The sequence below is a fragment of the Podarcis erhardii genome (assembly GCF_964252035.2).
Source record: "Podarcis erhardii genome assembly, chromosome: 13".
In the NCBI taxonomy this organism is placed as follows: domain Eukaryota; kingdom Metazoa; phylum Chordata; class Lepidosauria; order Squamata; family Lacertidae; genus Podarcis; species Podarcis erhardii.
The window spans coordinates 31,558,563-31,575,557 of NC_138502.1; the positions used below are offsets into that span (position 1 = coordinate 31,558,563).

At 46.0% G+C, this 16,995-nt stretch overlaps 1 protein-coding gene across 3 annotated transcripts in view; it reads right to left on the reverse strand.

The window, feature by feature from the left end:
• Positions 1 to 5,229: 5,229 nt before the first annotated feature.
• The window catches only part of SP6 (Sp6 transcription factor), a 96,542-nt gene continuing 84,776 nt past the window's right edge, over positions 5,230 to 16,995 (reverse strand). For all 3 annotated transcript variants that reach the window (XM_081838136.1, XM_081838137.1, XM_081838135.1), the window contains one exon: positions 5,230 to 9,315. In XM_081838136.1, the coding sequence (XP_081694262.1) occupies positions 8,176 to 9,279 (1,104 nt within the window). In that variant the 5' untranslated portion in view covers positions 9,280 to 9,315 and the 3' untranslated portion in view covers positions 5,230 to 8,175. The remainder of the gene's footprint in view (positions 9,316 to 16,995) is intronic.

Sequence of the window (16,995 nt, forward strand, 5' to 3'; positions counted from 1 at the left end):
TATGGCAGACCAACACGGCTACCTATCTGTAATTCTAACTGATTTGAGACAGATAGCTCAATCATTGTAAGCACTGTATCATTGTAACAACTGTTATTTATTTCACAGGGAATGACTTCCTAGCAGGGATTGCCGTCTGAATTTGTTAATCTTTCTGTTTTCCCCACCTTTTAAATTGAAACAAGTTTCCAGTCCTTATGGCTGTGAAGAAAAATGTGAAAACGGCATGGGAATGTTTCTACTAAAGGAAATTGACCAGCAAAAAAGCAGAGTGAGATTTATTGCTTCCTTTTGCAGATCTTTAGTACCGCTCCTGGCAGGGGGTTCGAGGAAAAGGTACTAGGCCGGCTCCTGAAAAATATTTTATTGTAGAATTTCCAGACCTCTGCTCTTCCCACAAACTGTGGGAAATGATGTCAGAGGGTAAGCTTCCCAGAGTCACAAGATTTTCACATGGCTTGGCTGATTTTTGTTTGTTTGTCAAATGGAAAAAGCAAAGGAAACAGAACTTTGTAAAATTTAAAGTGTCAGGCTTTGAGTCTCTCTGCAAGCAAAAGCAGCTGACGGATTGTCTCCTTGTCTCACTGGCAAAATCCTGAATGAAAAAGCAGGAGGAGGTGGAAGGCAGAAAACCCTAATATAGCTGATGGGTTGGCCGGTGTGGAGTTCTTCTTGGGGAATAGAAAGGGCTTCACTTGTGCCAAGGCTGAGCCCTGGAATCTACTTTCAGCACCAGTACCCAAAATGAGGAATGCCAGTTATAAGAAAAACACCTCTGAGCATGCACAAAGTACCTTTCCTTTCATCACCAAGTAACCACATACTGACCTTACACATTTAGGATTAAGAAACAGGATTTGTGAGGCAGACAAGGTGGATTTTCCTTTTTAAAAAGTCCTAGCATAAGGAACTGAAGCATGTGAGGAAATTTAACCCAGCTGTCTGTTTCTGTCCAATAAAGCCAGGGAGGGCACCTTGAATGCCCTTGGCTGTAACCACATACTATGCCAAGGCAATAGCAGCAGCTCAGTAATCTGGGCTAGAAGCAGGGGCGGATCTGCTATGAAACGAATGAAGTTTACACTTCAGGGTCCCTAATCCCGGAGGGAGCCCAGAAGCGACTGAGGGTCTCGAGCAGTCAGCAAAAGTCAGCAAAAGTTGGCAACAGGACCACCAGTACCTCCAGCTATGAACAGAAACCTGAGTTTTGAGGTTTCAAGACTCCAGGCTGAGATATATAACCCTTTCACCCTGCTTGTTTCGTATTTACTTCCCTCCCTAAAAATCCCTTCCTTTTAATTTCATTATACTTCAGCTAGCGGGGAAATCCAGTTCTTGTTATTATTTGCTCAAGGGCTTCACCGATCTCGGGCTAGGGTGGGGTAGGAAAGTAATTGCAATAATCCTTAATACAAAACACAAGCCGTTTCATTTTTAAAATAGGGTTTTCGGATGGGGGAGGGTGGAGACAGCAAGAAAACAACCTGCTTCCTCGGCCACCAAACACTTGGCTCCATACATTCAGATCTGCCTCCTCCACCAGAGGAGAGACAGCTGGGAAAGTTCAGTAAGTAGGGAATGAGATGCTTAATCTTAGGGTTGTGAGTTTGAGCCCCATGTTGGGCAAAAGATTCCTGCATTGCAGGGGATTCGACTAGGTTGTGTTCCCTTCCAACTCTGATTAACACCCTAAAAATACCATGGGGAGAAATTGAGAGGGGATTTTCCTGACAAGCGATGACAGTTCTGTATTTAAAAAAAAAATGTTACGATTTCGGTTAAAATCACAGGCAACAGCAGCTGGAATGCACAACACGAGAGAAGTGCAAATCCAATCAAATTGAAATGTATAAGGCCCGGGTTGCAAAGGAGACAGGTGTACAACACACCCTCTTCTCTGCCCCACACAATTGGGCCATCTCTTTGGAATCCTGGCTCGGCCTGCTTCTCTGGCTTCTGGGAACTGCTCCCGCCTCCCCCTGCCTGAGCTTTCCCCCGAGGCGAAGAGAGTGGCGGGCGAGAGAGAGAGAGAGAAGTGGGTGTGGGAAAGCAGCAGGTGTCTTCGGCATTTGGCAATCGCTCAATGGACAGCATGTTGCACGAAACGCACACGGCAGATCCAGCCACGAGCCAGCTGCTTTGTGGGATCGCCTCCTTCGCGCCCAGAAGGGAAATGACGGCCTACTAATTTGGGGCTGGCTAAGTTGCCTTCTCCTGCTCGGGTACGCCGACGCCACCCGCGTTCACATTTAATCCTCAGCTTTTCCGGAAGGTTTGGGCTACCGAGCTTATCCACATCGCTAAGTTTGTCGAGATTTACTTGCACACACAAACGTACCTCGTCTTGGACAATTTGGGTCAGGGCTGTTTTCTGGGGCCCGAGGCTATTTTGACACCACACTTTTGGCCTTGTGCTGTTCTCCTACAGCAAAAGCAGTTCCTCAGCAAAGGTCACAAGTAATAGGAAAAGGAGAGAAAGGGAGTCTGCACATGGGGACTGGCTACTGTTGTTAGCCAGCGGTGACTCTGGATGCTGCTGTTTCCATGTGGATTGCGAGTGTCCAGTGCACTAGTTCAGTTTCGAAGGCATGCTGAAAACCCATGGGCAGGAGAGTGACTGCATGAGCATCGCCCAAAAAACAAAAAAGAGGACAAGAAAGGGTGCAGATTTGCATTAAAATGACTCATGCTCCTTTATGTGTATACACACAAATTTAGAAATGACAACTATAATTTACCGTATTTTTCGCTCCATAAGACGCACCTAGTTTTTAGAGGGGGAACGCAAGGGGGGAAAATTCTTTAAAGGGAGCGTTGAGCAGAGCCTGTATGCATCCCAGGCTCTGCTCAGTGCTCCCTTTCACGAGCTGCGTGGAGCGTGTGTGCGGCGCTTGCAGGCTTTTCCCCAAGGAAGGAGAAGGGCAGCCCATCACTGAGGGGTTGCCCTTCTCCCTCCTCGGGGAAAAGCCCCCAAGAGCTGCACACACGTTCCACGCGGCTCTTTAAAGGGAATGTGGCTCTTGCTGGCTTTTGTGAGAGGTGGGGGAAGGGACAGAGCGCGGCTAAGCCAGAAGCTAGAACAGCAAGAGGGAGTGCTGCGCAGCGATCCCTCTCGCTGTTCTGGTTTCTGGGATAGCTGTGCAGCCTGCATTTGCTCCATAAGACGCACACACATTTTACTTTTTAGGAAGGAAAAGGTCCGTCTTATAGAGTGAAAAATACGGTGAATAGAAATACAATACTTCTCACCATAGTGGAGGATCCTGTGATTACATGCCTTGTGTGTGTGCCTGGAAGGGACCACAAGGATAATCTAGTCCCACACCCTGCAGTGCGGGACTATTTTGCCCAACATGGGGCTCGAACCCACAACCCTGAGATTAAGAGTCTCATGCTCTACTGACTGAGCTATTCCTCTTTTCTTAGGGTTCTTTATCTTTAAACTGTACTTGGGATGGACAGCCCTTCAAAAAGAGGACTTTCCCCTATAAAACAGGACATTCGGCCACCCTCATGGGCAGGAAAGCACCAAGAACTGGACTTAATAATATCTGGGTAAATTGTCCTAGAAATCATGCTGCGAACTCAAGTCATGGCTCAGCTCACCAGGGCTTCGCTTTCTTCAAATGCCTCAGAATGTAAAAGGTGATAGGAAAGATAACAACACTCATAGTGTTTTCCCCCCTTCTCACCATGACTAAGCATAACCTGCCTAAAAACATTTTTATCACCACTGAGTTACCACAGTCTGGTTACCAGCATTTAGAACAGGGAGCAGCAGGGACTGTAAAGTCCTCAAACTTGTTTTCAGCCAACTCACTGATTCTCAAATCATGCATTCTTCTATGCTACCTGAGGGATGCCTCTGAACATGAGCCTTTCCCTCACTAGACAACCTCCGCAAATATACATGATCCGAGGGAAGGATTTCCAGGTGAAAGCATGATAGGTTCCAGATAGATTTTAACCCCTAGTTGTTCACTCTGTTTTTAGAATGAAAATAAAGCTTTGAATAAGTACAGAAACACTGTACTTACCGTAACTACAGCCCAGCCCCTGCACCCAGCCCCCTGAATTTGGGGATCTGTTGCCACCTCCGAGTTTCCCAAACTTGAGACGCCAGCAGTTTTTTTTACTACAATTCCCATCATCCCTGACCACTGGTCCTGCTACCTAGGGATGATGGGAGTTGCAGTTCAAAAGCAGCTGAAGACCCAAGTTTGGGAAACCCAGGCCTAACTAATGAGAAGAATAAGGGTTTTCAGAAGAAGAACCCAATGCCAAAAATAAAAACAAAAAATCAGGATCCATAGCCTAGTCCATACCATGCCCAGATTTAGTTTAAAACTGAAGCCAATCCAAGCTTGTAAAAAGACATAATCACTGGAAGGGCCTTTGTTGCTCTGCTAGGGGGCAGGGAGAGCACATTAAGAGAGCAGAGCCATTAGTTATTCCCTTCCCCTTAGTGTTTGTGTGTGTGTGTAAAAAGGATTCTTCCTTCGGGCAGAGTTATGATTTTAACAAGCGTTTCCCAAGCAATTGTTGTTATATATTCTTTTCCTCTCTCCTTTTCTGGCCTGGACATGTCTGGACACCTTCTTGCTGGGAGGCTGCACGAGATCCCACACAATTTCTCTCTCTCCAAACATCCTCCCTCATGCCATTCTAGAGCAACGTTCATGCTGCGTGTTGGGGAAAAGGGCAGGTGGAGCCAAGGATATTGCCACAAGACAAAAAGAGCAAGGGAGAAACCCCTACTGGGCAGGAGGCAACATGGTTGAACTTTCCAGGTGGGGTCATTAATGAGGAAGAAAAATGCTAAGATTGTGGGGTGTGGGAAGAGGCTTTGAAGAGCTGGAACAAATTGGGGATTGAGGGGGAAAGAGTCTCCAGTCCATTCTCCTAAATCTGATTGGCCTGCAAAACTTCAAGTCTGAATTCTGCTATTTGGAATATAGTTAGCAGAATACTGTATTATTATATTGGGATGCTGTTGGACTTGTGGGGGGGCATACAAAGGGTTGTAGCCAGATAAGTTGTACTCAAAGTAGACACATTGACATTAAACCGATTGACTTCAATGGGTCTACTCTATGACTAAGATACAACCAAAAGACTGGATTTTGGCAATGCGATAGTTTACATTACTGTCTCCAAATATATATCAAGAAAACTCTATACGGAGCTTTGTGTGTGTGTGTTTTTAAAGACCACCCTTTCGAAATTGGGTTTCAAAAATCCCACCCATCAAATTTAACGTTTTCGCAAAACTGTGTTTCATTGAAATTTGTGTGGTGACTGAGAGATTAGTGTAGCAGGTGGCTCAGTGGGCTAAGGATGTAGACAAAGAACACAATACATTTTGTGCTGCAGAAAAAAGAATATCGGGACACCTCCCATTTGGTACAAATAGAAATACAGTTAATTGTGTATTTTGAATCTGAACTCTTTCCTTCAAATTTAACAAACAAAGTGGAAATGCATACAATTGCTTCACTGTGCAACATTTTAGGTCTGGTGTGTGTGGTTTTTTTTTTTAACAGGGATTACAAATGCAATAATATGATGAACTCTTGAAATACAGCTAAAAATGTTGTGTCTGAAACATCAACAGAGAGAGCTCACCTATAGTCAGATCCATTTGCTTCAGTACAGGGATAATTTTAAGACATGGGTTTTTATCACAGGTAAGTTCTGTGCATCAGTGATTGAGGCATAATTTCTTACCCAAAATTTCTGTTTTCAAACCACTTGAGAATTTTGGGCTGAGTGAAGGGAAAGATCCATGCCACCAATCCACCCAATGCAATCCATGTGCGTACAGCAAGTACATAATATCAGTGTAGTAATATGCTCATTGGCCTGGTTTTCACATCACAGTAAGACAAACTATGGCTTAGCATGAATGAGCTTTTCTCCCCTCCAAACAAATCACAAGCTGTAACCAATGTTTACTGTGTGTGGTTTGTTTAGAGAGACAAACCATGTATTTGTGTTTGCATGTAACAACTAGCCAAACCATGGCTTAACTCTCAGTAGCACAGCAGAAGCAGGGGAGGAACACAACACTTGTGATTTTCTAACTGTGTACCAGCACAACTGCTCATCTGTTCTTAGCCCTTGTTTAGCTTAGCATTACATGTAAACAAGGCCATTATGTGTGTTCTCCCTACACCTTCCCTCCCACCTAAGGACGATTTCTCTGCACAAACAACAATGTGGGTATAGTTTAGCTTTTCAGTACTCCCATAGTGCTTTTTGTATGCGCCACTGAGATGCTTTTAAGCTCTGCTTTATAACAATGAGGGCTAGAAACTTCCTTATTGTTGAACAGGACAGCAATGTAACTCCATAGAATTAACTGTGTGACTGCCTAGCACTAATAAGTCCTTGCTCTTCCACTGTAAGCTACAAGCAGAATTGCAATAGATTTTCCATGGTCCTGAGGACATTGAACTTTTTCTGTATGCTCATCACGGAAGCCACTTTTCTAAAATGGCAATAACCAGAAAGGTTTTCCCCCTCTTTTTAAAAATTTGCATTATAGTGTTATAGCACTGCAGTACACTAATTTAAGCAGTATTTCACTAATATTTTAATATTTTTAAAAAACTGGATCAGAAATGTAGCTTGGAAGCATTTAATTAGGAGGGAGGATGTGCACTTCTAAAATGGCAGTGACTTGAAACAGCTTTCTTCTTAGTATTTTTTATTAGCATGAGAGTCTTATAGTGCTATGGCACTTTAATTTAAGCAGCATTTGGCTCATGTTTTAAAAGTTAAATAAAATATATATATAGCCAGAAAAGTGTATTTTCACTAATTAACAGCTCAATTAAAAAGGGTTATAAAACCCAGACTCGTTCACCTGCTGGATACATCACTGTCCATGTTGACACAAACACTTCTAAAAAAGATGGAAGGGTTATGCTAAGGGCATCTACAGTCTTCTGTCCTAAGAAAATGATAGATTTTCTATGGTAAGAAAAGACAGAAGAAACACAGGGAAGATTATAAATGGATAACAATGCTGTATTGGACACACATACACACCCCCCCCCAAATGTGAATGAACAGGGCATTATTCCACACTAAACACCTAGTACGGAAGCAGCTGATATGTCTGCGTTCAATTTGGATTTTGCAACTCCTTAAGAGTTGAAAATCATCGATGATTTTTAAATATTTGTCACACTCCTGTGATGTTACAAACACGTTACGAAGATTCACATTACAGGAGCAGTCTCCTGCTCCTATCGTTTTAAGATCAGGAATGTCTATTGGGAGAGAGCCTGGAAGCTAGTTAAGGGTATAAACACAGTTTTGGAGATTGTATCCTTTCACAGGTGACTTAAAGAAAGTGCTGAATATGTGTATAAACTCACATTTCAGCCTGGTCCTTAAGAAAATTTTAAAATAAATCTGTAGTGCATGATTTAGGTTACAAGGGCTATAAAGTACCACAAGGGGAACTAAAATGTACTTTCAGAGCCACTTGTGAAAACATCCATAGTTAAGGATAAGGTTGAGGGCCTTAGAGGCTTCGGGGACAGAGCAAGGTAGCAATCTAAGACATAAGCCAACAATTCTGCCCATTATCCTTCCAAAAAAATAAAATAAAATAAAATCCAATGGAGGTGTGGTAGCTATTTTGCCTACAAAACTAGGGTAGCCTCGTTACCTACTAAATCAGAGACCTGGGGTTGGCAGGAGTTGAATAGCAGATCCAACCCCCTAAATCTCTACAAGCTTAAACTGAAGAATGTCGTTCCACCATAACTGTTAACACACTTGTGTGTTCTCTGTGTATAATAGCGACAAGAAACCCATCATTCAAGATGGAGACAGGTAAGGCCCATATCCCTCCATTTGTATCTGCCCAGAAGATTCCACTTAGCCCAACCCACCTCAAAGACCATCCTTCAAAAATATCCCTCCCATACTCCCCAAACACACACTCAACACACCCAGCCGAAAGCTGCTCAAGGGTGTGGCCCTTCCCAGTGTGTCCCAACAACATCGTCCTTTCCTCCTAGGGAATAAATAACTTCTCCTTCCAAGGACAGGATAAGGTTCAGGCTTAGAGGGTGTCGTGTCATCCCAGAGCCTTGAGCAAGGAGGACAAGTCAGTAGGCCAGGAGGCACCATGATGGAGAGATGGCGAGGAAGAAAGGCTCAGTTGGGTTGGGAAGCCGCACTCGAAGAGCTTCCGTCAGGTTCCCGTTTGACTTTTGCAGGAGGCTCTGTCCCAGCTTTGGCCTCTCCTTCTCCTTCCTCCTTAGCACCTTCATGTGTCTTCATGTGCTTGCTCAAGTGGTCACTTCTCATGAAGACCCGGTTGCAAACAGGGCAGGTGAACTTTTTGGTTCCCGTGTGGGTCTGAAGGTGCCTCTGCAGCTCATCAGAGCGGGTGAAGCGCTTCCCACAAAACAGCCAATTGCAGACAAAGGGGCGGTCGCCGCTGTGCCACCTCAGGTGGGCCTTCAGGTGGGATGTCTTGGCATAGGCCTTGCCACAGCCAGGGATGTGGCAGTTGTGGAGGTGCTTCTTCTTGGAGTTGTCAGGGCACTGGCCCACCCTTTCGGCCTCCTGGCAATTAGGGCACCGGCAGGCGGTTTGGCCAGAACTCCGGGTCACAGAGCGCCTTGAGCTCTTTGGCCTACCGCTACCATCTCCAGCCTGCTCCATTGGGTGGGGCTCCTGAGTAGAATCCAGGGACTTGATCACTTCCTGGCCCATGAGGTGTGGCCCTGAAGGCAACAGGTGGTGAGGCGGGCCACAGAGCTGATGTTCTGCAGTGCCATAGCCACCCAGCCCTGGCTGAAGTCCACCTGTGTGGCCCGGCGGCTGGAGACCACTCTGAAGCTCCATCCAGCTGGATCCGGCATGGAGATCCCACCATGGATTGATGCCACCATCGTCAGCGCCACTACTAGGATGGGTAGGCCTGAACCAAGGTTCATAGTGGTGAGCCATATCTGGTGCTGCCTGTAGGAGCTTAGAGTACGGGCCAGGGGCCAGCTGGCTTTCGCCGTCCAGGTCTAACCTTGAAGCCCCATGCAGCTCGTAACCAGCATTGCCCGAATACTCCGTGTCGGGCCCAGCCAAAGGCAGGTGCTGGAGCTCCGTGGGTTGCAGAGGGGACGGGAAATCTCCCCCGCTATCCGGGCTGGTGTGGGGCTGGAAGGTCTGCAGAGGCTGCAGCTCTACGTGGGTTGGAGAGGAACGGGGTGTCTCTGAACACTGGTTGCCAAGAGAACCACAGACGGCTGTGAGCATTGCAGAACTCCTCGGTGGGTAAGTTCTCAGACACACCTGGACAGGAAAGAAGGAGGAAGAGAAAGAAATGGTTGTGAGACAACAGCAAACGACAGCACAGAAATCGTAACCCTCCCTCTAAGGGACAGGCAATTTTGGTTTCTTGGTTTCTCATTTTCCCCATCTTCAGTTCTCCGCATTTCCACACCAGTTTGCTGGTTTTCCAAGTTCTTATGAGAATTCGCCTGCATTTTAGTGTGGATTTATCCCAATATACTCATTTTTCTATGCAGTTCTGCCTAACGTACTGTCGTGGACTGGCTGGATGCAGAAGAATGGTGGGAAGCACAAGCGGGAGAACCACCAAGGGAAGGAAGAAGGCTCAAAGCTCGGGGATGACAACGAGCGGTAAGAGGGAGAAGACTGGGAGGAGGAGGTGTCAGAAGTTGAAGAGGTAACAGGGTTTAGTGAGCAGGGAGAGTCTGTGGCAGAGAGAAGTCCAGAACTGGAGGCAGAAGCTGAAGCAGGAAAGTGGGATGAGGGAGGCCAAGAGGCAGAGATGAGTCAGGCGGGGGAAGCTGCTGGCTGTGGCATGCTCCCCTCCCCCCACGTCTCCCAGGACCAGAAGTATGAAGCAAGAGGAACAAGAAAACGGATGCAGCAGCATAGTCTCAGATTGCTTAGGAAGGACCCAGGGGAGAAGGAGACTTTGGCAGCTATGGGAAGGCAGGGGCCATCAGTCTCTGTAACTGCCTCATAGGGGCAAGACCTAGCGATGAAGAGCTGCACACTAGGCCTGGCATTCCTGAGCAGATCCTGTTTCATCTAACAAAAAGTTAACTTCTTTTACTCCATGTGATTTATTGCTGGCACATACACATTTTTTTGCAAACTGGTTTCCCCCAATACAGTGCATTTTTGTAGGCTATCTTCACTAATATAGGTGTCTTCACTTTACCCAAGTGTACGCTGTGTTTGCACATTGTTTCCAAAAAAAGTCTGAGTTAGGAAGGTTCACATTTACATGCAAACTGAATCGAAATTCTCCCCAACGCCTACTCCTTCTGAGGACTTTATCCACACTTAAGCTTCGGCCTGCTCCTTCCAGGCAGAGGTCTGTGCTTTGATGCTGTGTCCATGTGTGTCCCCACCCCCAAGTTTCCCCAGCAGAAACATGCTCTTTAAAGCTGAATCGGAGCAAACATCAATTCAGGTTTTTGGTGGATTGACATTTGCTCCGAATGAGCGTTCAAGAGTGAGTTTTTACAGGGAAAGCTCTGGAACAAAAGAAAATTGTGCAGGTGCTCGGACACAGAGCTTTAAATCACAGACCGTGCCAAGAAAGAGTGTAGGAAAGTTAAGTGTAGATAAGCCCCAACTCCCCCCATTTCATACTGGTTAGCTGGTGCTGGGTAAAACCAAGGAGGCGGGATGCAAACCAGTATTTATTGGGAAATCCCCCCAAAATCCCAGGGGAACAATTTTTTTACAACAAAGCTATGGCAGAATTTCTTGTGAAAGATGACTTCTCTAAAATGCTTTAGAACATTGTTCCCTGCAAGTGGGATCCCAAATGGATCACATGATCCTTTCACTGAGAACCCCCTGACCCTTTTCTGAGAAACCTCAGAGATCCCAGAAGCCTAGTTTGAAAGCCACTGTTTGCTGGCCCTTCCTGACTGGTTTCTGTTTGTTTTGCAACATGTCATTGACACAATAATAGTGTATTTGTGGTGGATTAATACTACACCTTCCACACACCATCCTGCTTTATTAGTTGTTATGTGACGCTGCCCCACGTTCTTGCTGCCTGGAGGGGACACTCTTGCAACAAAAGTGGGACAACCTACCCCTCAATGCAACCTGGGAACATTTGTGGTTTGAAAAGTTATAGGATTTCAGCAGAAAGCTATGGGGCATGGCATCAATCGGAAACAAAGTGTCGTATCTGCCCTGAAACATGTGCATGCGCAAACACTATTGAAAACTGGATAGTATATAACTGCTACCATCATGAGTGCAAATCATCATGAATGCACAATAAAAAGGACGTCTGGAGCGTAGCGTAGACACGTTAGGTTCTTTTTTAAAAAACAACACTGTGGTAGAGGTTGTTGTGGTGAGGGTATGGGGTGGGGAAGAGATTTAAATATAGCTTATTCTCTTTTTCTTCAAAAGCCTTTCTTAGAGACAGACCCTCTAATCGTCGGCTTCTGTAAGGCAGATAACAGTAATTATACCATCTGATCTTCAGCCGACTTAGCTGTGATGGCACAACTCTTGCCTTGTCCCATCGAAGGGAAGAGGGTTTGCTGAGTACTTTACAAAGCATAAAAACGCACCGTCTGTTTCCTCCCACTCTGATGGGGAAGAAAATAAAGATTTGAGGCCTGCCAAGCAAAGCTAAGAAAAACTAAGAGGTGCTTGAAGAGTCCACAAACCATTGTGATACCCAACACACTAAGGGTGAAACAGCTACAGACAAGCCAAGCTATCTTTTTATTTATGGGTGTTTATGGATGTCAGGAAATACATATTGTTTCTGAACATTTTTTCTCCGTAGAATAGAGATTCTTAGTTCTATAAAGAATCATGGAACATTTGTTTACCCCCTCCCCATTTCTTCCAGAGGCCCTCCACCCATTCCCATTTTGAGATCAGCAGCTATCCATAAAACAGAACTTTATTTCATATTTATTGCCCGTTCCTCAGGTTTTCACAAGTGAAGGTTTTGCCATCACTGCATTGTCATGCTGGGAAAAGCTTCAGTTGCTGAATTTCTGTGTGGCATAAAGCAGCCCTGCCAGAAAATAACAATCCTAACAGTGCAATCATAAGTAGAGGAGGTCCAAGTTCACCTTCCCTTATAGCTAGACCACTTTGTATTCCAGGAGTGAGGAACCTAATATTTCTTAACTACAACTTCAGCAAGCTGTGTCTGGGCAGAAATCAGCGAAATATCTGGGGAAATCCAGCCGCATGGCAGCCCTTGTCGGCAGTGTCATTTTTGCCTATTCTCCTCACTCAAAAATAGCTCAACGTCCAATTTCTTTCTATGCACAAGAGAAAGGTATCAGCTGGTGTAGGGAAACCCCAAGGTTTGTGAAAAAACAAACAAATATTCAGGGAAAATAGCTTCCAAAACAGTCCAATGACTCAGCAGCCACAGAATGCTATCCAACAGTTGGAAGGAATACCCCCAAAAAATCAGGGCAGGGGATATTAAATAGAACATCCTGGAAGTGGTCATGGCTGGCTACAATCCTGGATGAAATGCTCCACGCTGCAGGCTTCATTTGTTTATTATATAGCAACAAATCCATATTTGCCACCAAGTGTAATTTCAGCAGGGAAGCCCAGTCAGTTCCAGATCCCGACTAAGAATGTTTTCCCAAGCAGTGTTTGCCATATTCACATTAGTGTTCCAAAATATTTTTTTAATGTAATGTAAAATGTAAACAAAGAGCATCTTATGTCAGGAGTGTGTGCAGGAGCCGGGACCTGTGACCAGTAGGGTTTTGCAGGACTGGGGCCTTCCTTTGTTCTGGAGAGGCAAGGCGCGGCCGCACAGGTGAGGCTGCTTGGTAACTCACTGCACCTGGTGGCTAGAGCTGGAAGGCATATAAGGTCAGCATTTTCCTTTGGCTTTTTGCCACAGCAACACATTTCCTGCCTTGCTGCGTTTGGCTTCTTGCTTCCTGATCCTCGGACCTCGGCTTCTTGACTCCTTGCTTCACGACCCTTGGCTTTGTGCCTCCTTGCTTCTCGACCCTCAGACCCTTGACTTCATGACTCCCTGCTTCCTGACCCTCGGATCCCTGGCTTCTGGACTCTCGTTCCTACTCCCACCCCACCATCTTGCCCCCGGTCCCAATGTCCTCAGCTGGGACTTCGATCGCCTGTAGACTGGACTGTGACACCTTCACTATGTAGGCTTGCTCAAATCACTATCTCAGTAGTGTCAAACTAGACAAGACTATTAAGCACATTTAGACTGACCATATACCTTGATCTGCAAAAAGCAGCTGGATTCTAGCACGGATTGGGACCATAGCATGCTGGAGGGGGAGCTTTAATAATCCCCCTCTGCCATTTCCCACTGCAACTGCTCCTCTGAATGGGCTCAAGTGGGGGGGGGGGAATAGGGACAAAGAGTAAATTCTGGGGAGATTTTCAGTGGAAAAACAAAATGGAAAGGGTTAAAGCCCTTCCTGATACAGGCTAGGAGCTCAGGGCTGCTTTTTATAAAGAAATAATGCTTCTAGTCTAAGTGCATTCTTAAATCATTTCTTAAAAGTCACTTCGAGGCTATGGACGCATTAGCAGCATAAATCACAAGGAGGTCATTCCATCACCCGCATGCTGTGTTTCAAGTCATATTTGCAACCCTATGTACACACCAGAGAGGAGGTGGAAATGTCTTCACCAGGTACTAATTGCCTGTTTGGGTTCCCTGTGCCTGCAGCCCCACTCAGATTCCTGTTCATGAAGCTGTCATCTGCCGATGGGCTGCCATTGGCACATGCGCAACGGCTGCCTCAGATGCACACACCTCGGCTTAACCGCAAAGTGAGCGTGGCTTATGTTTTCAAACCGGAGAGAAGCTGCTTTGAGGAGAACTGCATCGAAGAGCAGCATTTCTCAAGAAACTGCAGGATAGATATGGATCGTGGCCAAGGTTATCCTCCGCACATGATTTCAAATACCAGCAGCGAGAGTGTACTTGAGCCAGAGTGAATTGTACTGCCATGTGAATGGTAACAAACCTAAATTAAAAAGAGGAGTGACGGGGAAACTACAATTCGAAGTGGGGAAAGCTAGGAGATTGCCTGGGCTCTCTCACACGAGGACCATTTTGCTTTGCAGATACAGTGGTACCTCAGGTTAAGAACTTAATTCGTTCTGGACGTCTGTTCTTAACCTGAAACTGTTCTTAACCTGAAGCACCACTTTAGCTAATGGGGCCTCCTGCACCACTTTAGCTAATGGGGCCTCCTGCTGCCACTGCTGCACGATTTCTGTTCTCATCCTGAAGCAAAGTTCTTAACCCGAGGTACCACTGTACATCTGTTCAGGCCATTACTTGTGGTGAACAAGGAGAAGGCCACAGTCGTTTCCATTTCTGGTAATTAGGTGTATTACCTGCCCTGGGAGAGCTTACGTTCCTTTTGAAGGACAGGTTCATGTTCTGGGAGTATACTCTGGTGGCTTATGTGTGCTATACAGTAAGTGCTTATGCCCAGCTTAGGCCGGTTCACTAGCAATGGCCACACCCCTATTGGGATAGCCTGGCTTCAGCTGCCCATGCTTTGGTGACCTCCCATCTGGACTACTGCAATGCACTGTATGTGGGGCTGCCCTTGTAGCTGCCAGTGCGGTCCGTCAGATTGGACCATGTGTCACTGGTCTTGAAAACACTCCACTGGCAGCCAGTGAGCTATCAGGCCCAACTCAAGGTGTTAGTACTAGCATGTTGTTGTTTAGTCATGTCCGACTCTTCGTGACCCCAAGGACCAGAGCACGCTATGAGCTATGCCATGCAGGGCCACCCAAGACGGACAGGTCATAGTGGAGAGTTCTGACCAAACGTGATCTACCTGGAGTAGGAACCGGCAAGCCACTCCAGTATCCCTGCCAAGAAAACTCCATGGACAAAGACAACAGTACTAGCATATTAACTCTAAATGACACTTAAAATAGCACCTTCCCCAGTAACAACCATCTTGGACCCTATGATAGGCAAGTGAAGTCTTGTTAATCATCAGCCACTGGGGGCTGCCTGGTTGCTGGTTATATTTTCAGCGGCTTCTCCCCATTTGTGGTCTGCTGTCTCTAATGAGGTATATCTGTCTCCCTCATTGCTCATTTTCAGGAGAAATTAAAAAATATTCCTGTTTCCCCAGCCATTTGATGGCTGAAAGACACTGCTCCTGGCAACCCTGAAATCACTGGTTGAAAATGTTTTTAATTGTTTTACAGGTGGAATAAAACTTTTAAAACAACAACCTTTAAAAATGCTTTTAGTTGCTGTGTTTTTAATGTTTCATCATTAAAATGTTTCATCATTGCTGTGTCTGATGCCTTGGGCTGCTTGGGGAGGAAGGACGAGGAAATACAACTCATATAAATAACACTTTATGACGTTTAGGAGTAACCAGTCAAGTAACATGAACACCACCATACTAAAGGTGACTACCATTTGCAGCTAAGTGGGTCGTGTTTGAGGAATTCCCTGTGCCAAATCTGCAATTGCACTTAACATAGAGCACCAACAACACATGCTAGCTAGAGGTCTAAGAGGCTAACCACATTTGCATCGCTTACCAGCACATCACAGCTAACTTAGGCAGAAGATTTTAAGAGCCATTAATGGGAGGCGGGATGTATAGAAAGGGGGCCTGGTTCACTGGGCAACTTCCCCCAAGATGTCCCCTTCTGCAAAATTCCCACTGAAATGTGCAAGATCTTGAGGGGATCCTACTACACATAAACCTGCCAAGTTCAGTCCTTTTGCATCCTGTGCAGTTAAATGTACAGTGGTACCTCAGGTTAAGTACTTAATTCATTCCGGAGGTTCATACTTAACCTGAAACTGTTCTTAACCTGAAGCACCACTTTAGCTAATGGGGCCTCCTACTGCCGCCGTGCAATTTCTGTTCTCATCCTGAAGCAAAGTTTTTAACCCGAGATACTATTTCTGGGTTAGCAGAGTCTGTAACCTGAAGCGTATGTAACCTGAAGTGTATGTAACCTGAGGTACCACTGTATCTGCATACATAATGGGAAATGTGGTAGAGTCAAAAAATGAGAGACTGTCAATCTGCAAATATCAATTAGAATTCCCCCTTCCCCAGTTTGGGTCGAAGCTTCTCTAGAGGAAGAAGTTTAAAGAGGGCAAGGATGCAGTCGGGGAAAATAAAAATAAAAGGAGGTGATGAGGAAAGTAGTGGGCTCACAGTTGTAGATTTTAATCACCCCTGCTGCTGCATGGCTTCGAAGAGACAGATAGCATCAAAGTTGATGGAGTATCCCAGAATTCCATGTTGTGCTGTGTGGCGGTGTGACTCATTCCCCAGTTCTATGGAAATGGTGCAATGGGAGAAGGGAAAACCCCACCCTGGGCAGGGGCGGACTTTGGTCTTTCAAATTGCGGCAGCACCCTGCGCAAGGCCTAAATTTGGCACTCAACTCCCTGGCACTCAACTTCTGTTCTGCATGTGCACAACATCAAAGTTGTGGTGCCCTGAGGTGCCCTCCGCAGCTTGGTGCCTAGTGCAGGGGAACTGGTCACACTGCCCTAAATGTGCTTCTGCCCTGGGCTGTGAAACTAACCTGTCTCAGCCCCCTGTATACCCAAAGGAGCGTTTCCACCCCCATCGTTCAGCCTGGATACTGAGGTCCAGCTCCGAGGGCCAGTTCTGGCGGTTTTCCTCACTGAAAGACATGAAGTTACAGGGAACCAGGCAAAGGGCCTTCTCGGTAGTGGCATCCGCCCTGTGGAATGCGCTCCCATCAGATGCCAAGGAGATATACAGCTACTGTATATACTGGAGTATAAGCCGACTTTTCCAGCACATTTTTTATGCTGAAAAAGCCTCCCTCGGCTTATACTTGAGTGAGGGTCCTTTCGGGCTGCTCCTTCCTCCTCCTCCACCTTTGCCGCTATGGGTGGCAGCGGTGGAGGAACGAGCAGCCCGAAAGCAGCCCTTTGGGGCTGCTTGTTCTTCCTCCGCCATG